Raw genomic sequence first — 14,534 nt, 5'->3', positions numbered from 1 at the left:
GCTGGGTGCTAGAACAGAGCCCAGCAGGGGAGAAATTTTGAGTCAAAAACAGATGACCACAGTGCCAAGAAGTTCCTCTTTCACAGCACAGAGAGGGGAAAGATGACACATGTGTGTGTGTGTTGGGTTTTGAAGGATGAATAGGAGTTTGCCAAGTTGAAGGTGGGGGCTGATGGTGAACTCAACTTTATAAAAGCTAATAAACAGAATAAAATAAGCATAATTTTTAAACGGTAATAGAAAATGAATGCATTGCTCTTCGTCTGGGTGAACTGAAGGAGTGTTTATATTTGGACACTCAACAACTCACCCCAAACCACCCAGGCCAGTTCCTGAGTGACATTCACGTCCACTGCAAAACCAGCGCTGTAAACAGCATGTCAGTCTCTTGGCTCATCAGAAGCGTGGAGAAATTGGAAAATTCAGGCACACCCCTTGTTGCTGTCTCTGAGGATAAACAGAAGGTCAAATGCCAGGCCTGCCCCAGAACGTCCCCCAAGGACACGCCTGCTCTCAGCCTGGCTGGATCCTCTTGGTCTCCCTTTTCCCAGGGTGGCCAGCGCATGGCTCTGGCGGGTGGCCACAGAGAGTGAGGAGGACAGACGTTCTCATCCGAAAATAAATCGTGGCCCTGAACAGGTAAACAAGAAACTAGGGCAGAGGAGGGGCCCGGGAGGGGCTGAGGGAAAGAGAATTGGGCCTTTCCTCGGAGATGAATGCAGTCTTCAGAGGCGGGCCTCCTCAGGCTGGGCGGCAGCCATGTGCTCTGCCTCTGCTGGGCCTCCAGCTGCTCCCAAGTGCCCCCTGCACCTTTCCTGCTGAGTCCTGACCCTGGGGCCGACACCCCTCCCAACTGAGTGCAAGATGCTCCCTCCCTGTGACCCATTTTACAGATGAGGAAACTGAGGCTCAGAGGAGGGGAGAGGGGAGGGATTGGGATTCTGGGGTGGGGGTGGGGGCTCCCGCGGTCCTCCTCAGGCCTGATTGATGGCGATTTTGAAGCTGGAATCGCCTGAAGGGCTGAATATGCCAAGTCAAAAGCAGCTGAGATCAGTATAGCTCAAGGGTGAAGGCCTGGGTTCTGATCCTGGCTCTGCCCACCTGCCAGGTATGTACCTGCTCCTTCTGGGAACAGCATCTCGGTATGTATAGGGCTGACCCTCTCTCTTCTCTGGGAGGTCACCCAGGCCCTGCCAACCAATGTATTGTGGCCCTTTGGTCACTATGATTAGTTCAGAGACAGGCGTATGCTCCAGGCTGGGTCAATAAGAGGTAATCCTGGTGCTTCTGCTACAGCTATCAGACAGAAGAGCTTTTTTCATATTGCTTAAGTGGATAGGGGTCAGCTCAGAGTTGCTGGCTGCCATCTCACTTGCCTGGGAATGAAGCTGATGCGAGGATAGCAGAGTCAAGAGATGGAGAAAGACACTGCCCTGGTGAGGTTGGTTGAGCACCAGATCCAGCTGAGCCTGAAGCCATAATTTTCAATTCTATTAACCAAGTTGTTCCCTTTTCACTTTATGTAGCCAAAAGTGTTCTCCCAGATACAGCCCTTATTAGTGTGTAGTAAAGGTTGTTAAACAATCTCTCTGGTTCTTGGTTTTCTCATCTGTAAAATGGGTTGTGATTGTCTAAGATGAAAGGAGCATGTGCGGTGAGGGCCCTGTGCTGTACCTGGTGTTATCTAGGACACTCCCAGCTCACTCTGGGCTCCTGTTTACTCGGATATGGAAAGGTTTTCGGAGGGACACAGTTGAGCCCGGCCACCCCTGCCCACTGCAACAATCCGCCAAGAATGCTGAAGACAGAAGGGTGGAGGGAGTGGATATGTCAGATCTGGGCTTTGGGGTGACAGTCAGAGGCTCCAAGGCGGTAGTGGAGAGATGAGCCATTTCCAGAAAGGGCAGGCAGGCTCTGGGGTCCTCGGAAGTGGCCTCCCTTGGGCTCGGGGCTGGGGTGCAGCCCTGTGTCAGGCAGTGGCCTGAGACCAGGTTGTTCCGACGCGGCCCACGGAGACGGGAGCATCAAGGGACTGGTGGACCCGCCCGGTGAAGACACCGGGTCATTTTCCGAACAGCAGTCCAGCGCACGGGGCCTGCAGCTCTGGGGCTCTTGGCCCACAGGAGGACGTGACGCCCTCTGCCCTGGCCACCCGAGTCTGTGGCCGGCCCCCTGAGCAGAGCCTGTGATGACGATCTGTGCGTGAGCGACTTGGTAAGAAAGCTCCCAGGGGGACAGCGGAGGGAGGCTGTGGAGCAGGTCAGGGGAGCACGCCCACCCAGCAGAGCCCCACAGAGGGGACCTCGGCTCCGTCCTGCTGGGAGATGAGGGGCAAGGCAGCTGGGGTACTTGGTCCCCACGATGGTCAGCCATTGGTTAGGGCCGCCCTGGGGGCAGTCAATTCTAGACACTTCTGGCCCTCTGGTGGGCGAGCAGGCAAGGGCGCTCCAGCAGCCCAGGGCAGCTCTGCCCCCAACAATCACACAGGTGCCTCTTGTTAAATGGGGGCGGGATATTCCGGGTGTGGATGGAGCAGCACAGTGCCCGCTTCCGCTCCTGCCCTCCCAAGCTGCCCTTATAAAAGTATAAATTCAAGAAGCCAGACGCAAAAGTTCATATCTTGTGTGATTCCATTTATATGAAAGGTCCAGAACACGCAAGTGTATAGAGATAGAAGCGGATTAGTGGTTGCCAGGGGTTGAGGGAGGGGAATGGGGAGTGACTGCTCATGGGCATGAGATTTCCCTTTGGGGTGATGGAATGTTCTGGAACTAGATAAAGGTAATGATTGTACAACATTGTGAATGTGCTAAATCCCATGGATTTGAACACTTTGAAATGGTAACTTTTATGTTATGTAGTTTTTATCACAAAAAAAGTATAAATAGGGCTATGCCCCTGCTGTGCTCTGAAGCCTCCCACAGCTCTCCATTGTCTTGGGGACAAATCTCCCACCCCAGAAACCCCCCACCTCTGTCTCCCTCCCTCCTCTCCTCCTCTCCCTACAACCAAGCTCACTTGCACCTCAGGGCCTTTGCACATGCTATTCCTGCTGCCTGGCATGCTCTTATTCATCCTTCAGATCTCCAGTGAAATGTCACTTCCCAGACCGGGGCCCAGTACTGCCCTTTCTTTGTTCCTTGGATGTTTCCTTCAAATCTCTGACTGCAGTTTGTAATTTCACTGAGGTTTTAGATGTTGGATAGAAAGTTCCACCACGAAGGAGCAGTTAGGTGTTTCTCAAATGTGTGCTGAGTGAATGAATGAATGAGTGAACGAACGAATGAGTGAGTGAATGAATGAGGGAGTGAGTAAACGAAGGATGAGTAAGTGAACCAACGGACACACAGAGGAAGGTGGTGGAGAGACTGCCAGGGAGACACTGGTGGGACTTGCACAGCAGCCTGCAAACAGCGGTCCTGGGAGGAAGTGATGCTTAATCACCTGTTTGACACAGGAAGAGACTGTCTCCACTCAAATCTGGTGCTTTTTTTCTCCTAAGACCACAGCTGCCTCCGGAACAAAGACCAACAATTGGCGCCAGCACGTGCTTCGTCATTTCTACTTCCTTCAAATATTCTTCAATGAGGTCTTTCCCAGCTGCACAGGGTGCGTTCTCCGCACACGGCTTGGGGAGGGGCAGGAAGAGCCCCCCACCCCTCCCACCCCGCTTTTCCCGGGACATGGACGGTTTGGAGTGGCTCAAACACAACTGAGCGTCCGTACATGGGCATCTGTCTACACTTTACAAAATTTCTACAAAAATCACCTCACACTTTGCAACCGAATTTTATCCTCCAGGATCTAACTCCTTTGTGAAAAACTCCATCATATTTCACATCCAAAGGCCGCTTAACTTCCCCTTCCTTCCTTCTATTTGCTGTGTTCCCAGGATTCTGTCAGCACGAGCAAGGCTCCCGACACATCTGTGGACTTCGAGTGTCATGCCCTGGCTTGACCTCAGTGGGTTTGCCCCATGAAGAAGAGGAACACAGCTTTTACAGACGCCAGCCCAGATCGGTTACCAAAAAGGCTGGAGTGTGGTGCAACCCCTGTGGAGAACAGCTTGACGGGTCCTCAAAAGGGTAAACATAGAGTTACCATATGACCCAGTAATTCAACTCCTAGGTAGAGACCCACAAGAACTGAAAACAGTGTGCAAAGTAAAACTTGTACATGTGTGTTTATAGCAGCACTAGTCACAATCACCAATAGGTGGAAACAACCCAAGTGTCCATCAACTAATGAAGGATAAACAAAGCATGGTCCGTTCAGACAATGGAATATTACTCAGCCATGAAAAGGAATGAAGCTCTGACAAGCCACAATGTGGATGAACCTCGAAAACCTCATGCTGAGTGAGAGAAGCCAGACACACAAGGACAAATAATGTTTGATTCCATTGATATGAAACGTCCAGAACAGGCAAGTCCATAGAGACAGAAAGTAGATTAGTGTGGTCAGGGGCTGGGGGAGGGGAATGAGGAGTGATTGCTCATGGGGATGGGGTCTCTTTTTGGGGTGATGGGAATGTTCTGGAACTAGATGGAGGTGGTTGTTACACAACACTGTGAATGTACTAGATGCCACTGAATTTTTCACTTTAAATGGTGGACTTTCCGTTAGGTGAATTTTACATCAGTTGGAAACAAAGGTTGGGGTGATCCTCTCGGAAGCCAGCGAAGAGGGGAGTGCTGCCCCTTTAACCCAGGTGAGCACTGGGCAGTAGCAACTGTACCGCTTGCCTGGGCTGGTGGTCAGTGAGGGATTGCCTCTTCTCCAGGGTGTCTCGGCTGCCTGCACTGCTTCCTCTGAACCCCTTTCACACATGCTCTTCTCGGCTGACCTCCGGGATGGGGAAATATCCTTATCCTACAAATGAGGAAAGTGAGGCTTCAAGGGGTGAAGTGAATTTTCCAAGGCCCCCCATTGTGGCCCTTCCCTCACGTCCCAGGAAACCTTGCTTTTAGGAGGAGGAGCAGGCTATAGGAATCCTCCGTGACAGGCTCCCAGTGACACAGAACGATGGACGGAGTACAGCTGACATCCGTAAGCTTTGCAGTGTGCTGGCGCTGACTCTCAGAACCCCGCTGGCAGATACTACTGTTCTCCCGTTTTATAATCGAGGAATCTGAGCTCAGACAAGTGGATCTCTCACCCCAGGTCACACAGCACAGGGAGAACACGCTAGGACTGAGGGTTTAAACCCTCAGGTTGAGCCTTGAGCTGCCTCTGGGCAAAAACAAGTCATTAGGACATGGACGCTGAAATCTCGAAGCTGAAACCTCACTTCTCACACCTGGACCAGGAACTCCAGGAAATGGGTGGCACTCCCACGAGTCCAACCCGGGGAATCTCTGGAGAAAAGGCAAGTGAAGCAAAGCTCAGCTCGTGAGGTCCCCCTCCTGGGGTCTGAGGGAAGCGGCTGGTGCCAGACTCACTGTAGAGCTGCAGTTCCTGCGAGGGAGACATTCTCAGGGTCACGAGCCTGGGCTTGGTGGGAAATAGAAAGGGTGCATGTGCATGTGCATGCGTGTCTGTATGTGTGCATGTGTCTTTGTGTGTGCGCTCGTGTCTGTGTGCACGTTTCTGAGCCTGCACATGCACACATGTATCTTTGTTACATGCGTGCGTGAGTGTGGGTGCACACACACAGGTGTGCACGTATGCATGTGTGTGCACACACGAGCATTGTGCAGTTGCAGGTGTGAACACATACATGTGTGTATATGGGGAGCTTTGAAATCTGGTGAGACCTACTGCAGATCCTGGTGTTTAGAGGGTGGGTCTGGAGTTAGACTGTCCTGGGACTCAGTTTCTCCACTGGGAAATAGGCCAGCTTCTGCTGGAAGTGAGGAGAGACACCAATGATGGTCAGATCTGTCACAGTATATAGTCTGTGCTATGGGCCTGACATCGACCCCTGTGATCTCCTTTGACTCTCAAAGTGAACCCAAGGCTGAGTTTATCATCCATGTTTTCACAGACATTTGATTAATTTTTGTCATTCTAAAATCATACAAGACTTTGAACCACACAGAAATGTACGAGGTCAACAGTGACAATCCCTCCCACAGCTCAGCCCACTTCCCAAAGGAACCCCTGTTGAGATGGGTGTGGAGTTTTCCAGAATTTGTCTGTGACCATGCATTTATATATTTGAGTTTGTATTTCTATTCTATATAGTCCAATACCATATATTAAAATGGTGATGTAAATACTGAGGAAAACCGACTTTTCAGTTAACCATACATTGTGGACTTCTCTAGCTCATCCTTCATTATCTGATGTGACTGATGAAACAGATGGAGTCCCAGAGGCACAGGGCTTGCACAAGGCCACCCACCATCACACCCCCAAGCTGGGACTCGGCCTGGGTCTGCCCATCCACTCCAACGCAGGTTCCACTGGTAAGGAAGAGACTTCCTCGTACAGAGTGCACTCATCCACTGTCCTTTCATCAAACATTCAGTCACTGCTGAGGGTTTAAGATAAGATGCAGGCCCCGGTGGAGGAGCCCCCAGCCCAGGGGGGTCGGGGACAGGCCTGGGGAAGCCAGAGGAGAAGTCAGGCCTCTGGGGAGAGCAGGGAGGGCTGCCTGGAGGAGGGAACCTGGGACGTGGGCCTTGAAGATTGAATGGAGGTCCCACAGGCATAGTGGAGTCTGGGGGCAAGGTGGAGAGTCATCCCCATTGATGGGCAGCAGGGTAGCTTAGGAGCCTCCTCAACATTTGACATTCCGGAGTAGGAACCAATACTTGATCCCTACGCTCAATTGGAAGTCCTGACAAGCTGGAAAGGCTGCAGCCTGCTGCAATGCAGTGCCAGCCCTACCCAGATGCAGAAACAGGCTTGAGCAGGCAGGGAGACTTTGAAAGATGGCTTTGAAGAAATTGTGTAGCCTGGGACCAGCCTCTTCCCAGTTCTAGGCCTCAGTTTCCCCATCTGTACAGTGGGGTGGACAGCAGGCAGAGTAGTAGCTGGGTAGGAGTCTGGCTCCAGCCCCAGCACAGTCCCCCCAGCTCCTCCCCCTCAACTGTCCCCCAATGCCCCAAACACATGGGAGTTGGATAATTAACCCCTCTTCTGCCCGGACCCTTGGCCTCCGCCCCTCCTCTGTCGAAGGGGGACAGTTCGGGGGTGTGGCCCCCCCTCAGGCTGGTGGGGGAGGGGAGGGTGGGGTGCGCTGTGGAGGAGCTTGGGGATCCTCATGCACAAAGTCCACTTCACAAGTGGGGAAACTGAGGCCCAGGAGGGATGGACATGGAAGGATCAATAACAAGACCAATCCCTCTAGACCCTCTAAGAGGGGTCCTGGGTTACCGTATTTAACCCTGCAAACCCACCACCCCATTTCACCGGAGGAAACCGAGGCTTAAAGAGTCTCACTGCCCTACCGCCTCGGGGAGGGCCCCTCTCTGGCCCCTTGGTCCGCCGTGGGTGGGCATGTGGCCGTCACTGGATGGAGGGGGAATCAAGGCCTGGAGGGGCACGGACCCCTGCCCAAGCCCCCTCTGGGAACCCGGCCGCTCAGGATGGTCCAGGTTTAGGGGTCAGGGCAGGGATGACAGGCTCAGAGTGGGGGGACTGTGGGGGGAAGCAGAAAGGGGTGGCAGCTGGGCCCGTGCCGAGTAGAGCGCAGGAATGTAGAGCGGAGGGGTCAGGGGCCACGGGCTACAGTTTGTGGTGGCTTCCAGGGGTTCACAGCCCCGTCACGTCTTGAGGCAGCAATGGATGAGGAAACAGGGGTGCTGACAGGGTGGCCCCCAAAATCGGATGGCACAGAAACACTGTGGAGGGAGGTAATGAGGTGGGGAGACCCCGGGGAGGACCCCTTGACCCCAGAAATGCCATTTCTAGGGCTTTATCCACAAAGAGAGTGTTCTAGGATGTAGAGGCCAAAGCTTGGGAACAACCCCAGCGGCTACGGGTGAGGAGCTTGAATGACAAATGACAGCCTGTCACGTATAGATACACTTAAATTTGGGGAGGAAAATGTTTGGGCGAGAAAAAGCAACAGGCAGAATAAAATGTGCAGCGAAATGTAACTTGCATTTTTAAGGGTTATATCTAAAATAGGCCCGTATCGACAACTGTCTACACGTAAGGGATCCGAGACCCCGGTACTGTGGGTTGGGGACACTTCTTTTTCCACAGAACACACTTCTGTACCTTTTGATTTGGGCCAGGTGTTACTTACAAACAGTACTTGAACATCCTCCTCACGTGGAAGGATTGCTGAGACCTCCAGTCGTGTGAGGAAGTGAGTTGAGTCTCCAGGCAGAACGCATGGTGCGTCTTGTTATTTCGAAAAAATTGTATTCAATTTTATATAGTTTACATTTTACTTATACGTGGGACTGGGAAACAGGGGACACCTCTGCTTCCTTCTGCATATGTCTGGGGTTTGTCTTCATCTTTTACAAAGAAAATGTACTCGCATTGCTTGAATGTGCGCACTTGTGTGTTTTGCACATATGACACGCACTTGTGCATGCTTGCACACCAAAGGCCTGCTTTAAAACCCCGCCTTACTCTCAATGTGACTGCGGCTTCCGGCTTCCCCGGCAGTGCCCTCTGCCTCTCGCTGGGCCCTGGGGTGTCCAGGAGCGGGGAGGGTGGGGAGGAGGAAGGGAGGGGACGGGCCCTCCAGGCTGAGTGACATATTTAGTTTCCAGTTAGCCCTAAACGACAAGGTAGTGGAGGCAATTTTACCTTCCAAACTGGAAAAAATACTTCCCAGATTGCAGAGGAGAAACCGAGGCCTATGGAGTGACCTGCCTGAGGTCACAGCCTGGACGGGTATCCCAGGCTGGAGAGCCCCACTGTGTGTCCTCCTCTAAGCGACCTTCACCAGCCCCGGGCAGTAGTAAGAGGAGCTGGGGTGGGCAGCTGCTGGGGAGCAATGCCCATTGCTGCTCACCCCACCTCCAGTCTCCCAAGAGAGGGTGGGAGACACGGTGGGGTCTGGCAGGTTCCGGGTGATTTTCTCAGGGAGTAGCACTAATGCCAGCAGTCAGACACCCACCACCCAGGCTCTCACGAAGATGAAGGCAAAAGTGTGGCAAGTTCTTGGCTGATGATAGCTCCCATCATGGTCAAACGGGTCACTGTCACTCCTGAGTGTCCTCTGGGACACAGTGGGGAAAAGGGAGGCTCAGGAGTCCCACATCAGCTTCCTGGGGACCCTGTCTCGTCTGTCCCCCTCTAACCTGCCGACAGACCCCCCCCCCCCAAACCCTTCCCAGGCTCCCTGCTATGAGGCACAATGGGCACAACCACTGCCTGACTCCTGCCTGACCCGCCGCACCCAGGTGGAGGCCCCTCAGGGCCCCAGGTGCCACGCTCACCCACCTGCTGTGCCCTTTGCCCTCACTCCTCACCCGAAGGACCAGGAGCTGCTGGTGGAGGAATCAGACACAGGCCGGGCTGCACATGGGAACAGCAGGGAGCTCAGAAGATGCCCCGTAGGCTGGCTCCTCAGTCAGGGGTAGGCCCACGTGGGCCTTGGTCTAACTCTGGTAGCTGGAACCCCAGAGCAGGCAAGGCCTTGAGGGGGACAAGCGAGTCGTGGGCAGCTAGGGCACGGCTCCCACGTCCCAACAAAGGTGGGTTTCTGTACCTAGCAGTAAAGGCCCCTCCCCAGAGAACAGGGTGCAGCGCCCCCATTGTGGTTGGCCCTGATCACGACCTGCTCTCTGGCACCCCTGGGTCTTTGCCGGTGACTCACCAGGCCCCCTGCTGGGGTGAACCAGGCAGAGGCCCTGGCAGAAGAGGGCATGCCCAGGAGGCAGCAATGTTTCTGATGTGGTTCCACATAGGCTACATCTACCGTGTGTTCCCCGACAGGTCTGATTTTAAAAACATACCAATGGAGACCATGGAAAATTGGGTTTCCTCTATGTTTATTGCAATTGCTAAATGATTAACAACATTCACAACTTCTTAGATTAAAAAAAAAAAAAAACCCAAAAACTTCCATTTTGTAACATCACAAATGTCTTCTAGGTTTTACCAAGGACCAAAAATGCTAAAATTCTCTATATGATTTCCAGTGATGGAAACAAGCCAGAGACAGTAAGCACCCAAAGTGGCGAGTTAGCACTTTCCGGATGCCTGTTGTCCTCACGGAAGAGACCCTGGAACTAGAATGACAGAAAAGACACTGTGACTTTGACAAGGCCACGCAAACGCACATCGTGCTCGCACACATGCTCCCTGCAGAGCGGCCTAGGCCAGAGAGAGCAAGGGCAGGCACAGAGCGTCAGCACACTGGTCCCCAGCCAACAGCTGGCACAGGGACACACCACCACGCTCTGCCTGGCTCCTGCAATGCCTTCACTGCCTCAACATCAACTCCACAGGAAAAGCGTCACCTGAGTGCTCAGAGGACTTCCAAGGCTCAAGAAGTAGGTGTTCCCTTTGATGTTTGCCAAAAGCTCACAATCACTGTCAGCTCAAAGTGCGACGTCCCCAGGAGGAGAAGTGGCAGGAGGCTGCACGGACAGGGCTCACACCCTGGGAATTCCTAAAGCATTTTACTTATAAATAAAAGTGGAGAAAGCCCAGAACGAACATACTAGGACAAAGCGAATATGACGGGCAGAGCTATCTAGGCTCGAGAGAAAGCTAGGACCCATGCTGGGGGTGTGCGCCTCCCTCAGGGCCAGCTGGCACTCTGAGAAAGGCCACGGCGGACTGAGGCCCTGTTCTCAGAGTTCTATCCATCCGCTCAACCCTTGGCCAGCATGGAAGGCTGTTGGAAGAATTAGCAAAGAAAGGAGCAGAAGATGAACCTCCGTAGCTGTGGTTCCCCCAAACTACATGCCCCTGCAGGCTGGTTCAACTCTGCTGAGGCACCTCCAGCATATCCACGGCCATAAAAACCTGCCAGTTGCCAAAGCAACAGAAGCAACCAGAAGCAGAGCCCTGGGGGCTACACCTGACAAGAAGAAAGGCGCCACAGGGCGGGCACGTGAGATGCCGGCACAGGCCTGTGACGCTGTGCCATGACTGCAGACCAGACAGACAAGACAGAACCAGAGGGGCTTGGGACTACAGCCCAGGAGAGCTGTGGCTATGAGAAAGCAAGGATTTAAAGCCAATAAAAGAGGCTGACATGGTAACTCATTGCCATGTCCCCCAAGCTTGTAGTGTCAGCAGGATCCCAAGTTTTCCAGATTTTAATACATATTTAAAACATCAACACTGTTGCTTTATGAGGAAGGGTTGAGATTCCCACAGCCTGAGAATTTCACATGTAGCTGCAAGAAGCAGAGCACTGGGAGAAGCTGGAAGGGGCAGCAATCATATGCCTTGAAATAGCAAACAGCTGCCGAGCCCACCCCAAGAGGATCCTTGCTGTTCTGTACAAAGGCCCTAATAAAACAATTCTTTACACTGCCACACATGCAAAACAGAAAGACTCTTGAAGAGTTTATACCCTCCCCCACCCCTTTGTAGGAGAGACTCCACATGTGGTTTAAAAAAAATCAAACTGTAGTTTGCTTTCTTTGTGGATTCTAAAGAGACATGTCAATCTGGGGAAAGTCTCATCAGTGTGATGATTACTCCCCACTAAACACAGCTATGTTATACTGTTGCTAAAGTTCGTTAGGTCTCTTGGGATGCATTTAAGAGCTGAGACTCCAGGAATAACATGGTCATCCAATCAAGTATCTCCACCTGTTCAAAGAGCTTCAGTGTTCTGACCAACAGGCTGTGGTACCAGAGCACAGACTCCACTATTACCAATTTATACCCCCTATTTAAATTCTGGAAACAAGAAGACACAATGTGTAATCATTTCGCTTCAAGTTTAGAGCACTTCTGGAGAGCAACGTGCCCTGGGATGGGAAGACCGGCATCACCACCTTCTGAGGGAAACCAGGAAAGATCTGGGGGGGACTTGCGGCTTAAAGCATTCAGAAGAGCGGGGAAAGGCAAAAGGAGATTGGAAATGGTGCATTCTTGTTTTCTTTAAGAAAAGCCAGTGGAACCTCCGCCCCAGAAACTGGAGAGACATTTGTTTTTTGTGTACACACCAAACCTACTTGGGCACTGGCTCCAGGGCAGATCCGGGGCAGAGGTGGCGTTTTAAGAGTAATTGCTGCTTCAAGCCTTATCTTTCTCACCCATGGTTCTGATCTATTCAGGGAGAGAACAATTTTGTTCAAAACGGAGTTGGAAATTATGGGGGGGAGGGCAACTGAAAAAAAGAGAAGGAGGAGGATATTTATAGGCTCACAGCCCTACAGAAGGAAAAGGGCGTTAAGACCCTCGGAAAGGGACGTGCGTCGAAAAGTGGCCAGTCCTCTGCAGCGCCGGCTGCCAGCTTGCCCCTACACCTTTGGGATGCAAGGCCACTCTGTGGCGGCCTGTTTCCAGGTGAGCTGGCAAGAGGCGGCCGTGTGCAGTCCATGGGCAGCCCTGCACCCAGGCCCCACTGGTGGGCCGCATGCAGTTCTGCTTGGCAGTGTGGGGCCCACTCCTTCGGCTAAGCCTGCAAGGTGAGAGGTGGGACACATCTGCAACCAAAGACCCCTGTGTTTCCCTCACAGACTTTTTGTGTGTGTGTGGTGGTATTTTGATGCTTGGTGTTTGGGAAGTGGGGAATACTGATTTTTCTGGAGGAAAGGTCTCTGCGTACCAGAACCTCAGCTTAGGCAGAATGCCCCATGCACCAGCTCACGCACATACCTATTTGTTGGCCCGCTTGTGTCTGTACATCTGCATCATCCTCTGACGGAACACGTCAAACGTGTCTTCTTTGTGCTCCTGCCCGTCGGCACCCAACCCCTCCCCTTCCGAGGCAGTTCCCCTAAGGAGCAAAATGGAGAGTTAGCCACACCTGAGCCCCAGAGCCTGGCCACCAGGAGGCTGGCAATGGCACGAGCAGTCAGAGTGGGACGGAGGTACGCGGGACACACAACAGAGACAGGGAAGGGAAAGAAAAATGCAATCCACAGTGGGGAACAAGGGGTACTCACCTGTGCAGGCGTGAGGACCTTCTGAGGAGCGTGCTCAGAAGCCCGTGATTACAGCAGAAAGCCTCCCCTAGCAGATGCTAAGCTCAGTTTTAAATGAAATGCCTGCTAGATGTTAACAGGGCTTAACAAACCTTGGGCCGTGTTCTAGCCTGAGATGGGTTCATGGAAAAGGGAAAGTGGCTGTTGGTATGACTACCCAGAATCAGCACTCAGCTTTTATTACAATAGTAAATGTGGATGGAATGCCAGGGGCCAAGAAGCCATTTAAATATCTATGGAAGCACAGACTATTAATCTGCTTCTCATCTCATCTGAAGACTCCCTTTGTTAAAATACTGCCAGCTTTTTTTTTTTTTTTTGCGAGGAAGATCAGCCCTGAGCTAATATCCATGCTAATCCTTTTTGTTGAGGAAGACCGGCTCTGAGCTAACATATATTGCCAATCCTCCTCCTTTTTTTTTGCCCCAAAACCCCAGTAGATAGTTGTACGTCACAGCTGCACATCCCTCTAGTTGCTGTATGTGGGACGTGGCCTCAGTATGGCTGGAGAAGCGGTGCGTCGGTGCGCGCCTGGGATCCGAACCCGGGCCGCCAGTAGCAGAGCGCGCACATTTAACCACTAAGCCACGGGGCCAGCCCAAAATACTGCCAGCTTTAAGCCACGGTCAACATGAGGGGAACCAAGAATCAGGCTGCAGGTCAAAGGACTTAGGACTTGAATCCCAAAGAAAGCCTCATCTCCCCAGGCCCGATGCCCATGCCCCACCCCGGCCCTGAGCCCTGCCGCATACACGCTGACGGGCTCCCTGATGCCCTTCCCACAGGAGCCCAGGCCGTGGCCCTCCTTCCAGCCCATCTTCTGCAGCATCTGGAACCCCAGGTTCTTGTCAGTCAGCTTCTGCTGGGCGAAGTCTAAGTCCTTGGGTTTCTGAGGAAAGAGAAGAGTGTGGCACATGGGCTGCAGCAAAGTGCCTGGAATGAGGGCCTGCCCCAGGCTGTGCCTGGACATGGTCCAGCGCTGACACCCCCTAAAGCCTCCCTAACTCCCCAGACACTCAGGAGTAAGCCATGGTCACCTCCCTGGTTTTTACCCTAGAAGGAGACAAACCACCTGGAGAGGCACTGAGAGTTCAGCGACATGAAGTGGGGTGTGCCTGAAGGCACAACGCAGCATGTGTGCACGAGCTACTCAACGGAGCCAAGGGTGCTGGGAGGCGAGGGTACCAGGGGTCTTAGCAGGACAGTGTGGGCCAAAGTCAGTCTGAAGGGCATTTAGAGGGACTTAGGGAGGGAGGAGCTATGCTGCTGGCTGGGGTAGGAAGAGGAGACAAACAGCACTGCAAGAGAGATGTGTACAGGCTGAAGGCTGGGGGAATGACGTGCAGAAGCTGCTGACCCTTGGGGCCCCTCACCATCAGGAGGTGACCTGGAGAACAGAGGAGGTGGAACTTGCCCACTGAGATGACCACAGGGGCATCTGTCATGCCCTCTCAGGCCCAGAGAAGAACAGCGAAGACAGACAGAGGGTGGGAAAGGCAGGGCAAA

At 52.9% G+C, this 14,534-nt stretch overlaps 1 protein-coding gene across 7 annotated transcripts in view; it reads right to left on the bottom strand.

Moving 5' to 3' along the window:
* Positions 1–4,164: 4,164 nt before the first annotated feature.
* The window catches only part of SUGP2 (SURP and G-patch domain containing 2), a 40,248-nt gene continuing 29,878 nt past the window's right edge, over positions 4,165–14,534 (bottom strand). For 5 of the 7 annotated variants that reach the window (XM_087443462.1, XM_087443461.1, XM_014781710.2 and 2 more), the window contains exons 9-11: positions 13,781–13,917; positions 12,700–12,820; positions 9,884–10,145 (exon numbers count right to left, since the gene is read on the bottom strand). In XM_087443462.1, the coding sequence (XP_087299588.1) occupies positions 12,700–12,820; positions 13,781–13,917 (258 nt within the window). In that variant the 3' untranslated portion in view covers positions 9,884–10,145. Of the gene's footprint in view, positions 4,873–9,883; positions 10,146–12,053; positions 12,148–12,699; positions 12,821–13,780; positions 13,918–14,534 lie in introns of those variants that run through there. The other 2 variants (XR_015555129.1, XM_087443465.1) reach the window with 2 other exon arrangements.

Source organism: Ceratotherium simum, chromosome 18 (assembly GCF_057802395.1).
Source record: "Ceratotherium simum simum isolate JZ-2026a chromosome 18, ASM5780239v1, whole genome shotgun sequence".
Classification (NCBI taxonomy): Eukaryota; Metazoa; Chordata; class Mammalia; order Perissodactyla; family Rhinocerotidae; genus Ceratotherium; species Ceratotherium simum.
This window is presented reverse-complemented; position numbering and strand designations above follow the sequence as displayed.